The following is an 18,913-nucleotide window of genomic DNA, read 5'->3' as shown; positions in this document are numbered from 1 at the left end:
TCATTGCAATATATTCGAGTCATACATTTTGAGAACTTCATAGCTGTGACCAATTAAACGCCTACAACATCAGACAATGCCCTTGCAACAGGAAGAAGCACCTTTTATACATTTAACAACAGCCAAAGGAACAGCAGTTAAAACATGATAACAGCACATTCTCAAGCAGTCTTTGTCAGCTCATTTACACACAAATGTGAGCTATTTATTTGCTGCAGGCTTTTCTTTTTTTTATCTAACCCCTGTGTATACAGTTCCCCATATTGTATAGTTAACAAATCCTTGTTTAATATAATATATATATATATATATATATATATATATATATATATATATATATATATATATATATATATATATATATATATATTTTTTGCCAAACAGAGTCTCTGCAAGTTTGTTTCTAATATTACAAAAAGTTGCTCAGATCTGTACATTGTTTATGGAGATGTGGATTAAGAAAGTAATAATAATATAGCGAGTGCATTAGTTAAAACTATTTCTTAATTAAGAAAGACCTGTTAGTATTTAGTATTTTCTATACTTTCATAAAATTTTGTATGTTCTTTATTTTCCCCTTTGGTAGAAAATATTTATTGTGAAACGTGTCCCATTAAAGCTGAAAGCAGGACTGCTATATATAAGTTAAATTATATATATATATATAATATATATATATATAATATATCTAATATATATATAATATATATATATAGTGACAAAGCAAGGGCAGGGGGCAGGGTTATAAATGGGAGGTTCGTGAGGCAAGTTATGCCCTCATGCTACCGGAAGCAAGATGGCGGACCGGGGGAAATGACAGTTCCCAGATGGCTGTTGACTGGGAAGTGACATCGCCTGGGAAAAGGGATGGTGTTACAGAAAGAGGCGGTCCACGGGATTATTTCTGACTACCGTGTTGTCTGACCGTGGATCGCCCTGAGAACCTGATTTTGTGTACTAAACCCTGCCTGTTTCACCAACCTGCCTGGAACTTTGTACAAATAAACCTAACCCGGGTATATATATATATAAATATATACCACACACTCAATATATCGCGGGTGTCTGAGTCCAGTATAAATCCTCTACGCAACCTGCTTTTTCTCATTTTTCGAATAAAAAGCTGAACACCGTTTTAATTTGTGCAGCGGAGGGTAATTGCTTCTCATCAACTTCAGTCTCCAATTAATTTCATGAGTCTTCCACTCCTTTCTCAAATGCACAAACCCGCTGAATCGAAAGAATCCATTCCCAACAACAACATAGGAGGCTTGTTGCTAGGGAGCTGACATCACTGCCTTGTGGCTTTTGCGAGTGCGTCGCTGCCACACGTGAACACCTCGTTGGCTAAAATAAAAACCAATTCAGCAAGTAGATATTTAATTTGCTTTGTGTTATTGTGCAATATGTGTGTATATGATAACAGTACGATATGAATGCTTTGTTTTTAATTGCTCGCATATTGTTGTTTGTGATGTAATTCTAAGTGCCTATTATATTGCAGTCAAGGCATACACGGTTTGACAGTAAAAATGGAGTGCCAACTTCAGGATCGCAATATATCTAAATCTACAATAGAACGAGGGGTATATATGATATATATATAATATATATAATAATATATATATATTTAATTTTTAAAGATGCTCTGTAGTTTTCATTTCAAAAGCTTTCCCATCCGAAATAGTTATTGTATTCTGTTCTACATCACTGTTAATATATCCACATTAGATGTATTCTACAAACACTAGGGCTAGTTTGTACCTTTATGGAAAATGTGCCAACTGTAAGCCTACAGAAGTTAAATCTGCTGCCTAAATTTTCATTTTAATAAAACGATGCAAATCCCTGTTGCTGTTGTTTTGTTTTGTTTTAAAATTATATTACTATGAAAATACCAGCTTATTGTAAACATAAACAATGTAATTTGCAGGTTGTATAGAAACCAGATTACTGGTAAACACACAGAGATTGACAGGAAATAATATGGTCAGGTTTTGCATATTAATAAAAAATAATTAATTCCGGAGATATTTAGAAGTTACGACATTCATAAAATTGTGATTCCATTCATTTCTCCTAAGTGACACTCTTGTCAAGTATAGACCCATAATTATGCATGTGCTAGTGACTGGGGAGCTTGTAACTGAGTAGCTACATCACCACTACAGCTCCTAAAGGAGACTGCATGTCAGGCCAGTGAAAATGCCATCTGCAACATGCATCCAATTTCCCAGACTGATTCTCACTGCAATGCCTATTTTAAACTTATAATGAGGAATACAAGATAAGTTATGAATCAGAATAGTCAGATTCCATTTTCGATTTTTATATTTCTTTATCTTTTATGAACACATAACGACATGCTGAAGTTTTATTTGATTTAGGGTTCAGTCATTTTTAAAATGGAAGGCAGGAAGCACTTTTTTATACAGAGTTATAAAGGCATGGAATAGCCTGCCGGGTGACAGTTAGGATTTAAAACACTGGGAACAGTAAAAGAAACACTGGATTCTGTCCTATTAAATCAGATATCCCCAGTAGTGACGAAGGGTGTGCTAACATGGGCAAGAGCCTTGATGGGCCAAACAGCCTTTTCTCATCCCCAAACCTTTCTTTTGTTCTTAAGTTCATCTATTTATTTAAAATTTTGTATTGCTGTAACGTTTATGAAAAAACATTAAACTGTAGCTTCTTGCTTATTAATGTTCACAGGCTTACACAGATGGTGTTTGAGATGCACGGCACTGAGAGAGGAGACTGCTGGCTGGGGCTGTACATTCTCAGAGGATTTGTTCTGCGTAACTCATGAGAATTGTTATCTTACGATGATGTATTTGGATTAAAGCTTCTGCATTCTCACTCCTTGCTCACTGTCACTGCCAAGCTTAATATTTTAGGATTTGAAACAGTAGCATACTAGAAGCGTTTTTAAATACATTTCAGGGATGGAAGTAAGACTCCTGTTGGATAGCAGTTTCACCCATTCCAGGTTTTACTACGAGCTTGATTAGTCACAGCATATAGGTAGCAAGCTCAGTTATGTCTTATTAAACTCATAGTAAAACTATGACTGGATTAAACTGCGATGCAATGGGAGTCTTATTTCCAGTCCTACATTCTCCTACCCTTACACTAATTATCTTCAGTAATTTTTCCTGTGTGAGTGTGTGCCCAACCCCCTCTTTACTATACCGTCTCCCCTTGTGGTGCCAATTCAATAGCAATATCCCAATCTACAGTAGTAGCTGCAATAAACGAGGGTCAGGCTAGGGTTACCATTTCTGAGGTACACAAACCCGGGACATTGGAACGGAAGGGGGGTTGTTAAAAGTTTAAACTCTCTCGAATTCCTACAGTCACCCAATAGGAAGCCTTGATAATAAGCCTATTACTACAGAACTGATAACCAATTCAAATTGGGCGTCTAGTGCTTAAACAGTACCTTGATTTATTTAACTTGTGCTCAATTTAGGGCACTGGCATTGCGCTGTAGTAATCTACATGGATGTGGAGTAAAATATTAAAAATAGGATGAGGCTAAAAAAATAGGATCTTTTAGCGTCCTGGGAAGGCAAATTGAAATCCTGAGACACCTTCCTTAAAACCAGGACGATCCTGGGAAAACAGGGACCAGTGGCAGCCCTAGCTCAGGCCCTGCATGTGAAGGAAGGCTCACCTTTGCATACACACAGCTATCACTGAGCTTCCAGAATGAACAGTTGCGTTCACACATAGGGCACATGACAGTGTCATTCGCGTCACAGATCTCCTTGCTTGAGAAATGAAAACAAAAGGAAACAAGACACAGGTCAGGGCAGCATGAAGCAGGTTGCAGGGCTCTTATAGCAGAGCAGTTGTTGTTTTTATGCCATCTGTGATCCCTACGCTAAAACTGAACAATGTATTTATCCTGTTATCTCAACATGGAGTCTGAAACTGCTCTTTATAAAAATAAAATAAAAAAACAGAACATTTTGCAGTTGATTTTGTTAACATACGGTACTGTATACCTCTATAACATGCAGGAACTGGGGATAACCATCCACATGCCTAATTTTCATCTTATGCTGTTCAGATTGTAAATAAATAAATGAATGAAAATTGTTTTGAATTGTACTATAGAAATAAGCACTGCTCCTGCTACTGCTACTCCCAACAAGCTCCTCATGAAAACCAAGCGAATAAATATATAGATAATCAGCCGGAAGGATTTGGCAGCCAGGAGACGAACCTAAAACAGCACACTGAAACTCAGCACACGTATTTATAGGAAAGGGCAGAAGGGAATAGAATTTGCACTGCTTTCTTTAAAAAACTGTGCTGCTGGTTAATTAAGAGCGGAGATACTGTTTCGGTCAATGACTTACATACTCATTTTTTACAATGGGATTAATTCAGTTAATTGCTTAAGAGCAACACCTCACTGGAAAGCAGGCTATCACAGCTTTCAACAAATGCCAGAACTGTAGCAGTGCTGATAATCTCAAGTACTGCTATGAAACTGTAATTTAACCCAGGTGTTACTTTTCAGTGCTTTGGTTTAGCTCACCGTGTGGTTCAGTGGAATTAGTGGAGGTCTTGAACTGAGTTATGGAAAGTAAGTTTAGGATGCCTGGCAGTTGCCTACTTTACCATGCAACGTCTTACCTGACCTGGCTTGAGTCCATCGTGAAGAGCCCGTAGAGAAAGACAAACAGCCCAACGAGAGCAGCAGGGATCAGCATGCCAGTGTACCACCCCAACCAGGCGAAATACAAGCCGATCTTCTCCCCGAAGTACCGTCTACACAATAAATACACAAGTGAGCTTTTACTATGTGAAACTTTTATAAGGGCACATGAACGGATATCATATAGTGAGGTTTGAGACGTTTTTCAAATGGTAACAAATAGCACTATCAGCAGCATCAATGCATGTTGTATATTTATTTAAAATCTCTATTGAAACACCCGTTAAAAGAACGTGGCCATGTTGAGTACAATTTCTTAATTTCCTATTTGAATGATCAGTAGTTTATTTGAAGCATTTAAAACCTTCTGATAAAACTGTCTCTACTTTAGGAATACAGATGGTAAATTAACACATTGGCTAGCTTGCATGTTAATGATTCTCCACCCAACCATATCCCAATAATATATTTTGTGAATGGTGTGGTGTGATCCAAACTCCTGTCTTACCTTATTAAATCCAACGGCTGGTACTTGTACCACATTCCCCACCTTGCCCACCTCTCATAGAGCAGGTGTCTGTGATTCTGAGCTCCATGAGTTTTGATTGGATGTCTGCTTTTGTAGCTGCCCTGCAGGGATCAAACCATGCAAATGTCTATTAATGCTTTAACAATAAAAACACATTTAATTTGTACAATTCCTTTCACACCAAGCTGTGTCTCACTGCAGTAGTAAAGTTTAAACAAGCACAAGAGAAGCCAGTCAGAGAATCTGCCTGAGATTTCAGCACCTTCAATAGATCTTTGGGAGAGTATTTCTACACCATGGTTTGAGCAGCGATATGTAGGGTTAAGGAGAAGGATAATAATAGATATTTTCTATCAGAATGTAACAGAGATGGCTGATGGTGGCGTCACACCAGGAAATGCAGATACACAGTACTGTGGTTCAATGCGCTGGTGCACAGATTTATTAAATACAGTAAAAGGTTTAAACACAAAACGCTTACACAAAACAAAGGGCACAATGGCCAAAATAAATAAACAAAACACAGCGAACACTAAGAAAACAAATACTGTCTGATGCTGGTAAATAAAGTCCTGGTTAATGTGTAATTACTTCTGCAAGACCAGTGCTGCTGTCAGTATTGCAGTGACCTTGAGTGATCTAGTGACATTTGAAACTTTGAAACTTTTTAAACATAAAAAGTTTAGATTATTATAAGTACCTCATGAGGAGGAAAGGCAGCTTCATATGTCCCATTGCCAAGTAATCGGTTTATACCTGAATTGCATAAAATAAAAATCACACTTTATTATAATGGTAATCTGTAAATAACAAAGCCATACAAACTTATTAAGTTTTACAACACATTGGGTAAGAGGATCTATTATTTCGACTACTCTGCAGAGGAGGCAGCAGGCTGAGAATAACTTGCATTACAGGGATGGGAATAAGACACCCATTGCATATTCTTGCTTTCGCTAGGACTCACCTGAGCTTGTTACTCGAATTTGAATTAACACCTGGAATGGGTGAAACTGTTATTGAAAAGGAGTCTTATTTCCATCCCTGCATTCAAACACTTTTCAAAACAAAGATGCATCCATAATAATGGACAGTGCTACAGCTGATCATATTAACTGAAAATGTGTTTAGTGCAGCACCCCTCAATATTAGAAATGCCATCACAAATGGATAAGCTACAGATCCATCATATATTCCTTCACTGCTGATTCAGACCAAGCCATGGTAACAATGTATCAGGCCCCCTTACCCATTTTTGATTTCCCATCTTCATACTTTGTCCTCTGCAGCATGTGATGGACTATCCTACTCCTTGTAGAATTACTGAAGAAGGTTTCTTTGTTGTTGATTGTAAAACTAGGGAGAAAGATCAGGCTTTACTTAAGCATTGCAGTAATGTTAAAATGATATTGAAATACATTTTCCTTACTTATAACCGAGTGTCTGTAGAATTATTTAACCCTGAAATGCCCAAGAATTTTTTTAAATGACAACAGTTATTTATGTAACTAGAAATAAATGGAAATTATTCGGTTTTTTGCACACTTTTCCACCAGGCTTAATCATGTATCCATTTATTACAGCAAGTAATAATAGTAAGGCAGATTTTACTATCATGATTTTTACAGACACTGCATTACTATTATTATTATTATTATTATTATTATTATTATTATTATTATTATTATTATTGCATCACACAAAGATCTATTTCTAAAGAGGTGACCCCTCTTGTGGTCTCGTACTGGTGCATGCGTGCACGGCTGAAAGGTGCAGTGTAGCAGTCTGTCTCCTCCAGGTCAGGCAGGGCTTCTTTATCGAGCTTCATGGGGTTCCTCGGCAGCCAGCTCTTCAGCTGTCTCAGGTTGTGCTGAAACCTAAAGGAGGGAGAGGACAGGCAGCATGATAAACAACATTATCGGAGCATACTTTAATCACAATCGCGCTGCATGCTGCAGGGAAAAGCAAGAGATCCAGACAGAAAGGTGATATGATCTTGAGTTTTAGCATGTACTTTCTCTGTATTTAATAATGACATGGTACAGTACTGTGTGAGCTTTAGCATGTACTGTAAGTCTGAGTATGTATTCATGGCATGGCATTTTGTGCCTGGGAATGATGCTCATTTAGCATTACAGGGGACTTATGACCTACATAGCGGGCACGGTTGGTTTGCAAAGGGATGCAGGAACTTCTTACTTAGGCTGCGTTATATATGCACAACAACTGCCTATGGACAAAGTATGTACAGTGCCCTGCTCACTATGCACCATTTAATTGGACTTTTATTTAAGTGAGCTGCAATGTTTTAAGTGTCCAGCATGCAGTGCTAGTGTACAGTGTACATTATTGAGAGCTTGGCCGGCTGGATTCTCCATCAGCAAATAGGTAAAGGACTCAGGACTTCATTTTGCATTAAAACAAAATATGCAGATGAATGTAATACATTTTATCTAATGCAGAGGCCCATTCTACCACATCCACTGCTAAACCAGAAGTGGATCTAAGTATTGAGCGCATTCTGTCCTATGGGAGTGTAACATCCACCAATGAACTGACTTCATTTTATTTTGTTTGTTATGCAAACATCAAGCCATTCGGGTTGGGGTTCAAATACATCATGTACTCGGCAGAGACAGAGCCACCCTGCAACCCTTGCAACATTAATTTTCTTTCAGATCAAAGAGAAAGCATACCAGCTTAACCCATCATTTTCTCCACAGTGTCCAATTAGTAAGTAGAAAAAACTAAAAACTATAATTACCTGCTTTTGGTGAGATGATATTAACACTTCAAAGGATGATTTCAAAGTGGTATTGCAAAGAGACAGCTGAGATCTCATATTAGTGCTTCAGTACGTGGTGATGGATTATTTCTGCCATTGTCGGTATGCATTTAGAGGCAGGTAGGGTACCAACAGGAGACAGATAGTCCACTAGTTTAAAGCAGGAACAAAAGCCTCAGGCAATGCAGATTGAATGAATATGTAATCTACGCACTGGGCTTCATGGGTCATTGTGCTTGGGAGGCAACTGGCAAATGCACATTGGCACAGCTCCTAAATCCTTTTAGTGCCATACAAGGACGAATCAATGCATAAATACATGTTGCTGAAACAGCCTCTGGTTAGTAGTACAGTAGTAGACATTCCTGCATACTTCTCAATATGAATGTAATGTAACTTGAACCTTTCTGTGTCACAAAGCTAAAGTAAATCCCCTTTGGAATTCAACTCCTGCAATGGCTTGCAGACACCTCTACAGTATAAAGCAACATTAGCAGCCTTAGCAGGTAGGTGTTAGCTTTGGAAATGCAGAATGCAATTTAAAAAACAATTCAGACAACATTTACATTTGTAATGTGTGATCTGAAAGCATGCAGTAAAACAGTAATGGTGTTGTGGTGGAATACTTTTGAGAAGGAAGTCATGGCAAGTTTAGCAAATGGTGATTGCTGCTGAACCATATCATTTAACTATCCACTGGACATTACTTTATTACAGTACAGAGATTAAGCATACCACACAAGGAATTACTTATTGTCAAAATCAATAATGTTCTGATTTGCTTTAAAACACTAGCCTATCATCTTTGGACAGACCTAGGTTATTTTAAGGTGAGATCGTCTTGTATTTATTGAATTCAAAGTCACATGTTTATGGATGATCATAAGCACATTAACTTTTCATATGAAGCATACATATGGGGAGCTCCTTGTAGAATTTAAACACAACCTCTTTATCCATTGTTGCCATTTTAATTATTGACTTTCAAAAGCAAAGCAGCGGTGCACACAGTACCTTCCCTCTGTCTCTGTGGCCTTACATAGAGTGGGAAATTGTGGTTGCAGCACAAGCACAGATGCCAACATGAAGCCAGGTGTTAGGGAGGACAGGCATTGAAGGGCTGCAGTGTCCATGCAAGTCAGCAGTTGTAAAGCCACACTTAGTATCTTTTCCAAATGAATGCTTTATGGCTAGAGTCCAATTGCAAACCTAGTTGCGAGTCATGGGAGTGAAATATGAGGGCACAGTGGAAGGGCTATTTAATTTTTTTGTTTATGGTTTTCCACCTGCTAACAAGGAGATTGTGGTGCTGAATGGTATCTGGTGTTAAAAAAATTTAATAAAAATAAAATAAAGTAACTGCACAGCACCCACTAACCTGCCCATCGATTTGCTCTTCCAATCAGTGAAATAACATTTTTTCCTGAAAGGACAGAAGACGTCAGTTAAGTGCATATAAAAAGGCTACTGAACAGTGATATCACGCAAACTGGCATCATAGCAGTACCCATTCTCGCACTGTACAGTCGATCAGATGCAAGATGGATTTGATGTGCAGTGTATCAAATAAAAGATGTGACATAGTGTCAAGCACTGCAGTGCGTTTACATCTATCACTCAGACACATGCTGACATGGTCAATAAGTAATGAGATCAAAGGAAGAACTAACACAAAAAACAGCCCTGTCTACGACACGCTGTATCATTAGAAATGTTTGTAGTGTGCACAATATACACCAGCTCAATCAATTTTGAAACAATTGTTATTTGTAATGCTCTTCAATAAGTGGGCATTTTCCTGTAAATGCATGTAAAGTACTGCTGTTTTAACTAATTCATAAGCATTTAAACAATGACATTTATTCTTGAAGAGTGCTTGGTTTCTGCATGTGATACAGTACAATACATTGAAATGCCATGCAGTTCTGTTAGGCTTCTCCAATAAGGAAAATGCCTACGGAATCATTCCTGCTCCTGACCTCCGTGTTTTACCTGAATGGCATCCTGATGTTCAGCTGATCTGCATATTTACAAAGCGTCTCCCAGGGAACGTGGATTTTAACAAACATGATGTCACTGTTTGTCAAAGATGGCTGTGAGAAAAAACAAACAAACAAGGGATTAAATAACTAACTGAAGAGAGACACTTCAGAACGCCACGGAAAGAAAAAAGGATGGCAGTGAAAAATAAAATAAACTTCCAACATGCACACAAAAACATTTGCACCTCGAAGTTTAAAGCTGCAGCAATATTGGCAAACTAGATTTTCAGTCAGTACTCAGGTATGGAACTGCAGGAGAGTGGAGGGTGGATGCAAACCGGGGAACACGTGCCCAGAAGACAAGCGTCTTAACCACTATGAAAAACAGCCGGGCTCGTCTGCATTCATGGTTATAGAGCTTTTAACCTCACCTCATCTCACCAACAGGGGCCAATCCATAATGGCACTGAATCACACAACACTGCCCATTACATAACAGAGATTTTTTTGGTTTTCCCCATTAAGAGGTTACTGCAATCTGAAGACTATCTTACCTCTTTTTCCAGCATTAGCCCTTCTGCTCGCAGGTTCTTCTCAAAGGTGCATCTCTTCTCCACTTGCAGGCTGGACTTCTTGTAAACTACGATGTAGTCAATGCGCTTCTTCCCATCCCTAAAGAACAGGCCTGATGGTGCAGTTGGGTTGTTATCCTAGGGAAAGAATTTGCCATACCTATTTAAAATTGAAAATCCCTTTATTGCCACAGAATGCATTTTTTTTGCACATTAGCACTGGGCTTAGCAGGGAAGCAGTTAAGAGATTCTCAATGTAAAATTACCAAGCTCCACAAATCAGGCTATTTAAATCGAAAGGGTATTTCTAACTCTCATGACATTTGTCTGAGAAATCTTCGATCAGTAACCCTGCTAGAATAAATGAAAAAGCAGCGTGGTGTTGAATTTGTCTCGTCAGTGTCCTTTTAATAGGAAATCTATTTTATTAAGCTCCCACTGAGCTGAAAAACTAAAGATGTGTTTCCCATGTAAATCATCCATTAAAAATAGAAATGTGCAATCAAACAGTAGTGCTTGAAGCACAGTAGCCTGTTTGTCCTGTTGCCCATACAGTCTGGGATACATTTGTAAGATAAAGAGCTTTACAACTGGGGTTCCTAGCTTTATGTCACTGTAGATACTCATTTAAGACTCACAGAAATCAGTTATATACTGTTACTCTTGTCACATTTCAAAAAGTTTAAATGTTTATTTTTTTTCTCCACGACAATGACTTACATGCAAAAAACAGATTTCAGTGTGAGTTTGCAGTGTTTGCTTTCATGCTACGTCTCTAAGGACTACATAAAGACTTGTTTTTCATCAGATATTTTTGTCACAGTACCTCTAAGGACTCTGTGCGGCCTTCCAGCTTTGGACGGTTCAACGTTTTTTGGATCAAGAGGGACTGATCCGTCCGGGAGTCGTAGTTTCCTTGTTCCGATTCATCTATATACACATCCTTTCCTCCATCTGGGCAGAAACAGAGATGAGAGGCTGGAGTCAATTATTATTATAATTATATATACAGATAAAATATATATTATGTTTATTTTCAAAACCGCACTTGTGAAAGTTAAATGTATTGGAGGTTTCCTATGATGACCATAAGGTGTATTTCCCTTTTGATTGATACACATGGAGTTATTTTGGGTGTGTATTGGTGGTGGGAACTTTCACAAGAGTGGGTTTGATATATATGCCCAACATGATGGAGTTCCACCATTGTAACTGATCTGAGATCTTATAATATGCCTAACAGCCAACTCCAGAATTTAGGTCCCTGGTATATTCTTGGCTCCATACTGATGGCTTGGACTACATTATGCTGACCAGCCACCTTGCTAATAACCCTCCAGTTTGACACCTAATAAATTAGAGCTTCTGTGGAATTCCTTTCCACGCTCCGGTGTTTCTTATTTCCACTGCAGAGCATGGTAATTATTGATAGCTCTAAGCCCTTTAAGCCTCCGGTGCTTGTGGCCAGTTCTGATTCCATTATCACCGTATTAAAGAACAGATTGTCATTATGACTATGAATTGATTACAATGCAAAAACTAATAACTGCAATTACTTCTGTGCACTGGCAGATGTTCAATAATGATTTTTGTTTTACCATGTCAAAATAAAATGAAATATAAGTGATATGTGCATATCATATGATATATATATATATATATATATATATATATATATATATATATATATATATATATATATATATATATATATATATCTGTGAAAGAAAATATCTAGTTCTTCTGCACTACTATTCTGGAAGCACAACATCAATGTCTGAACTGAGGGAAGATGCTGAATTTCAAGATTACATTTCCATGCTTGGGGACAGTAATTTAGGATTGAGCTGTTCCTAATCTAGTTTTAAAAACAAATATGTTATTTTGCAAAGTTAGGACAGAGTGGCTTTGATATTAAAGCCATCCTAACCAATAATGCCTTATTGTAGCTGCAGACTTCATTATATTCTCTTAGAATGGCCTTGATTAGAACACTATTACATTCCTCCCCACCCCAGTGACACAGTTATAAAGAGAATATTGCTCTCTTTTATATCACCAGTACAAACTCAAACACATCCTGGTCTTCTGCAGTAATTAAAAACTTTGTCTATGCTTCTACCTTTTATGACAGAAGCAATTTGCTGTATTGAAAGTGAGTGGTCATGGATGGGGGGTCTGTACTGAGTTAATTCCAAGCTAAAGTGGAAAAAAATTGAAGACTGTCTTAAGAAGGGGCTGGGCAGCTGGTACTAGTATTTAAGTATTAAATATTTAAGGCACCATCCTTAGCCATAAGTAAATGGGTAAGCATAGATTTGAAGCCTAAGGTTTCTTTATGTTCCGATTGGATGACAGAGAGAAAGTGTAAGGTTTCTTTGTGTTCCGATTGGATGAGAGAGGGACAGTGCAAGGTTTCTTTATGTTCTGATTGGATGAGATAGGGAATGTGCAAGGTTTCTTTATGTTCTGATTGGATGAGATAGGGAATGTGCAAGGTTTCTTTATGTTCCGATTGGATGAGATAGGGAAAGTGCAAGGTTTCTTTATGTTCCAATTGGATGAGATAGGGAATGTGCAAGGTTTCTTTATGTTCTGATTGGGTGAGAGAGGGAATGTGCAAGGTTTCTTTATGTTCTGATTGGATGAGAGAGGGAATGTGCAAGGTTTCTTTATGTTCTGATTGGATGAGATAGGGAATGTGCAAGGTTTCTTTATGTTCTGATTGGATGAGATAGGGAATGTGCAAGGTTTCTTTATGTTCTGATTGGGTGAGAGAGGGAATGTGCAAGGTTTCTTTATGTTCTGATTGGATGAGATAGGGAATGTGCAAGGTTTCTTTATGTTCTGATTGGATGAGATAGGGAATGTGCAAGGTTTCTTTATGTTCTGATTGGATGAGATAGGGAATGTGCAAGGTTTCTTTATGTTCTGATTGGATGAGAGAGGGAATGTGCAAGGTTTCTTTATGTTCTGACTGGGTGAGATAGGGAATGTGCAAGGTTTCTTTGTGCCTGAACCACAGAACCAAATGACTGGCTGGAGCATGAAACAATTCTAAAACATCCCATTATCTCATATTGGTCAGTCAATAACTGATCTGACAGTGCAGACAATGGAAACTACTAAGAGCTACAGCAGTATTAATGTGTCTCATCATTGCTGTGCGTTCCCTCTTCTCTGTGCTAAGCCACTCTAAAAGAGTCTGCTAATCGAGTGGTCTGTGTTATGATCTGAACAATGGCAGATCTAAACACCATCGCTCTTTGTTCAATACTAATCACCCAGAAGTATACTTTTACAAAAAAAAAAAAACTGATGCTAATTAAAAACAAAAAGTAACTTTAGGCTTCACAGAGATTTAGAGCCTCCATGTTTCACACCAACTTCTTCTGAATCAAAATCAATCTGCCTCAAATAAAAGACATTACGGAAATTCAGCCACGTACTGTAAAAGGCCAAATTGTTAAATGTCACTGCACAATCTAATTTGTATAAAACTGGCTTTGGGAGCCTGCAGAGCTGTCAGACTTACAGAGAGCCAAGCATTATTAAAAAGCTAATTATAACTACAGCTTGGCAAACCAGAAAACATAATGATTGGGGGCTTGTGTACAGTAAGCAAGGCATCAGTCTATTTACTATTTAAAATCCATATTGACCAGGAGTACTCAACTCCAGACCTGCGACTCCACACCATCTCAGGTTTCATTTTCAAGGACCTCTTCAGAACAAAGACCTGCACTCAAAGTGCTAAAGCTGCCTGATCTATAAAGTGAGATCTCCATTATAAAGGAAATGCAATAGTCGTGAATACCTTAAGAGCACTTAAATGCACAGGGACGGCAATGATTCTGGGTATACTGGTACTCCTGGGCTTTTAGCTGTATGATTCACGCAGTACAAGCTGTTTCTAATTCAAGGATTGTTAAAAATGTATTCTCCACTGAATTCACACACAGTGAAAACTGTGCCATTGCACACGGGGAGGGGGGGGGGGGGGGGGGGGGAATCCCAAACTAAATTTACTGAGGAAGCGAATCTTATTAACCATCTGTGTTGTAATCATTTTTCCCAAACTGCACTTGAAATACAGCAGCACGACTGAATTACTCAGCTGTTTTTTTTATTTATTTATTTTTAAATCAGCCTGTACCATGTGTCTAACTGCAAAGCTATGATTCTTAGCACTTTCTTTAATTACTGCCTGCCACCAAAATCATGTCAGTGACGTGTGCTGATTTAAGTGTGGGAATAACACAGCCAAATACAGATGAGAAAAGCCTTAAAAAATGCATGCAGGTTTAGCAACGAAACAAATAGGTTTAAAACAATCCAGTTCAAATTATACAGGGGGCACACTGGGATTAGTTACCTGTGAAACAACACAAAAGTTGATACCAGAAAGTTCCTCCATTCCTTTTTAATATTCGCTCAGTTGAAACGATTAAGGCGAGATTACCGATGCATTTTTAACTAAGCCAGGCTCAGATGTTATTCTGAAAATGCATGTTCTCTACGCGCAAACTGGTTAATTAAAAACACAACAATGTGAATTTCAGAGTTAACGATGGTATGTTTTAACAGGGTTTATTAACACAAAAATTACTGTCTGTCCCTTAATCAAAAACATTACTGTGTTCATTTTAACACATGTTTGTATTGCGGTGTAAAAGTCCAGACAAGGACCTTTCGTAAGCACCATTATCGGATGTACCATGAGTCAGCTGCTCTTGAATTATTGATTGCAGAAGCAACGATTGAAAAGCATGATATTCCTTTACCCGAGGGTGGATGAGCATAGCTATATACCTGCAGTATTTTAAGGTTTACAAAGTTAATAACTCACAGTAATCTCCTGGAGTCTCGCTGATTACCTCCAGTCTCAGAAAGAAATGACCACAAAAGATACGACTAATTTGTACAGCGCCTGACCATCACCAAAAGAGAGTTATCAGACACATGCCAGAACCACAGTACACTACAGTCTGCTGAAAGAAAAACAGTATGCAGTGTAATTTATGCCTGAATCGTTTGCAATTTCCAATTGATCTTCCCTGTACTCAGAAGTGGACAGGGCTAAATCTGGAAGTGCTGAGATATGACTCAATCATACAGTACATGTCCCCCATCACTGGTACAAACAACCCCTTACAATTATCAGTGCCATGACAAAGTCGTCTTAATAAACATGAGGATGTGGAACAGCTCTAGGGCAAAGTTCAGATTCCAGATGCTATTATATACTTTATGTCTTTGTTACTAAATCAATATCTGAGTTGTCAGCAGCTGAATATATCCCTATACACAGATCCTTCATGCTTTGTTGAGCCACCTGATATTGCTTTTAGCACTCTGCTGCCTGATAGAATGAATATTAAACCCACCATATACTGAAATCGGTGAATGTGACAGCAGGGTGTGTGTCTATCCCGTCCTGCTCCAGCTACAACTCATTCTGTCACAGACATCTTGTTTTAACAGGAGGGTATCAGCCTTACTTCCGCTTGTTAAATTGTATTAAACCCTCCAAAGACACTGTACTTACAGAAGCAGAAGGGTGAGGCTAAACCACGTGAGAACATACGAGTAAAGAACTCTTCATCTTGTAAAGGTCGTAGCGGGGCACATGCACTGCAAAGGGCATGGAGCAATGCATTCACTGATCCACAGCCAAGTTGTATAAAGGAATTGTGGTAGGACTGTGTTCATTCCCAAATCCAGTTGGCAAGTACCTCATATGTATGAGTTCAGGGACCAGAGCAGCTAAACTGAAGCATGCAAGTTCATGCCAGCCCAAGAAGTCATTGGAAATTGTGATTGCATTCATTTTAAGAAAGTCAAGTACAATAGCCAAGAGGTTTGTTTACTTGAGTTTCTTGTAGTTTTTGAAGTATGAATAATTGCCTGCATCAACTCAAGACACAAAAAAAATCCCTCACCACATTCAGGTTATAGCACAGCAGACAAACCCTGATAACTGAGTAAACAAGGAAGGAATCTTATTAATCCATAACTATGTCCTGCAGTTTGTCGAGGAACTTTTGTATTAGTATTATAGATGTCTTACTTAGTAAACTTATTCTGGAAGGTGGTTAACAAGAGTAACCTTCTTCTAGGTATCTGTCCAATTATACAGTACACACAGCACTAAAGCCTAGTGGGCAATTAATTCTAACACATTCCTCTATATTCTCATTCTTTCCGCCTGTCTGTCGAGTGCTGTAATTGTAACGCTGTGATTGCTCTGGGACTGACCTTTCTCACAGGAGATGTTGACGGAGGAGGGCTCGGCACTCTTCGTCTGCAGCTGGGTCTGACTGGGCTGGTGCAGAGATAGTTTGTTCAGATTTTGGGGGTGAGTCTGGCTCTGAGCCAGGCAGGGCATGCTTCTCCTGGATGGCCTCAGTGTCTTGTCTTTAATGATTTCACTGATACTCGTGTGCATTCCTGAGGAAAAGAAAAGAAAAACTAACGTTAACAGCTAGACACTGACACCTGTGGCTACTGTCCGTGCCTGTGCAGAGAATATAGTACGTTTATGTATGAATGAATGAATAAAGTACAATGTGATATTACAGTTGTCATTATCTGTTTTTTTTAAAGCCTGACCGATTGTTTCCTCCTCGTCGCACTTACTGACGCTGCCTGGGTCAATACTCAGTAACGACTGCCCTATCACTACAAATAATAAATACAATGCAATTGTCACAAATGCCAAAAATCCCTAATAAAGAAAAAAAACAAGGAAACTAATGTCATTACCCTGCAGTATGTATTACTAATATTTGTACAGTGGTAATATTTAAAAAGTAATTCATATCAGCACTACATTCATTATGTTACTCAGCCTTATCGCCCCTGTACAAAATGAAAAGACTAAAAAAAAAAATACACCTCTGGGGATTGTATTAGTATAAGGTGCCATCGAGCAGTGGAATAATGGAAGTTGCCTCAAGCCAGACTGTAATATTAGCTTTGATATCTGCACCAACAGTGCACGAAATGCAAGCTGAAAATCGTATTATCATTTTACTACCGCTACACGTGGATCCACTCTGTATTTAGAGCAAAGATAAGGATGTCTCCCCTCTTTAACAGAGAGGCATTTGGTAATTACCTGAGCAGACACAGAAAACCCATCAAAATGCTCTTGTTTTCATTTTGTTCAAACAGAAAAATGCAGCACATGAATAAAGACGTCCATGTGCATGCATTTTTATTTTGACTTTTTAAACTGAAATTGCTCCACATCTGCAGTCTGTTTACTGCATGAATATTATGCTTTCCTGACGTGTTTTCACAGACAAAAGGTTAATGGAGTTGGACCCAGAATATCCAATGGTTTGTCGGTTCCCAAGGTGCTACTATAATCTGATAGCAATATTGCATTCGAGTTGTGCAGCTTGTATCAAACTTCACCATTAACTGCAAATCTGCCTGCATGAAAACAAGACTGATCTATCCTATCTCAACATACTGTAAAGAAACAGTGCTGGTATGTATACTGTAATGCCAGAAGGACACTGCAGTTGTGGGTGACTGAGGTGAGGCTGTGGTCACCTGCTTTCCTTATGACCTCATTACTCTCCTCACAGTAGACTGCTGCACAGCAAGCAAGCTTTTAGAAATTACTGATTCTGTTTGCAATCCAGCCCGCTGTTAAGATCCGGAGGTTTGGTGTAAGGTTGCGGAATTGACTCATTCTTGCTTCTCAGTCCCACTTAATGTAGCCTTACTGTAAATTTACTTGCTAGAAAACAAACCTCAAAAATTTTCCACTTAACTCCCTTTCTTGCCTCACAAAAAGCATTCTAAAACCATCCCACAAATAATATCCATCTGTAATGAATGATCTAATACCCAGTTACAGTTCAATATATTTTTCCCAGAAATATCATTATAGCCGCTCTCTCTCCTGTTGTTTATTTCACTAATAGTAGGCCAAATCCAGATTAATGCTTTACAATACCCCCATATTAAATCCTATCCTCTCCTATCTAATCTCATCAATTGATGGGTTTTGTTTTGGAACAATGCTATACCACAGCAGACTCATTACCCTTCACAGCATCTGCAAAACCAGACCAGAACAGAAATCCATGGAAAACAGTTTTTCGGGATAATCCCCAAAGAAAACTATCCATTGGATGGATTTTACAATAATACATGCAGTATATTACAATGTACTTAAAAAAAAAAAAAAACAGGAGTCACAACAGTCATTCATATTGAATCACCTATTTTTTGTCACCTATGTTTTTATGTACCTGCATTTGTTTTATAATCTTAACAGAGTGAACTGTTAGAATTGAAATATGTCCAAAGCTACAGAAAAAGACCATAGAAATAACATGATTAAGGACTGGGTTT

At 38.3% G+C, this 18,913-nt stretch overlaps 1 protein-coding gene across 1 annotated transcript in view; it reads right to left on the bottom strand.

The window, feature by feature from the left end:
* Positions 1–18,913, bottom strand: part of LOC121294714 (anoctamin-3-like) — a 45,884-nt gene that overhangs the window by 19,175 nt on the left and 7,796 nt on the right. Inside the window, 11 exon segments of the mRNA XM_041218746.1 lie at positions 3,680–3,776; positions 4,651–4,785; positions 5,181–5,302; positions 5,902–5,957; positions 6,451–6,557; positions 6,947–7,078; positions 9,365–9,409; positions 9,979–10,079; positions 10,523–10,678; positions 11,367–11,494; positions 16,799–16,990. Coding sequence (XP_041074680.1) covers positions 3,680–3,776; positions 4,651–4,785; positions 5,181–5,302; positions 5,902–5,957; positions 6,451–6,557; positions 6,947–7,078; positions 9,365–9,409; positions 9,979–10,079; positions 10,523–10,678; positions 11,367–11,494; positions 16,799–16,990 — 1,271 coding nt within the window.

This window comes from Polyodon spathula, chromosome 19 (assembly GCF_017654505.1).
Source record: "Polyodon spathula isolate WHYD16114869_AA chromosome 19, ASM1765450v1, whole genome shotgun sequence".
Classification (NCBI taxonomy): Eukaryota; Metazoa; Chordata; class Actinopteri; order Acipenseriformes; family Polyodontidae; genus Polyodon; species Polyodon spathula.
Note: the sequence above shows the minus strand (reverse complement) of the source record. Positions and strands in the feature narration are given on the sequence as shown.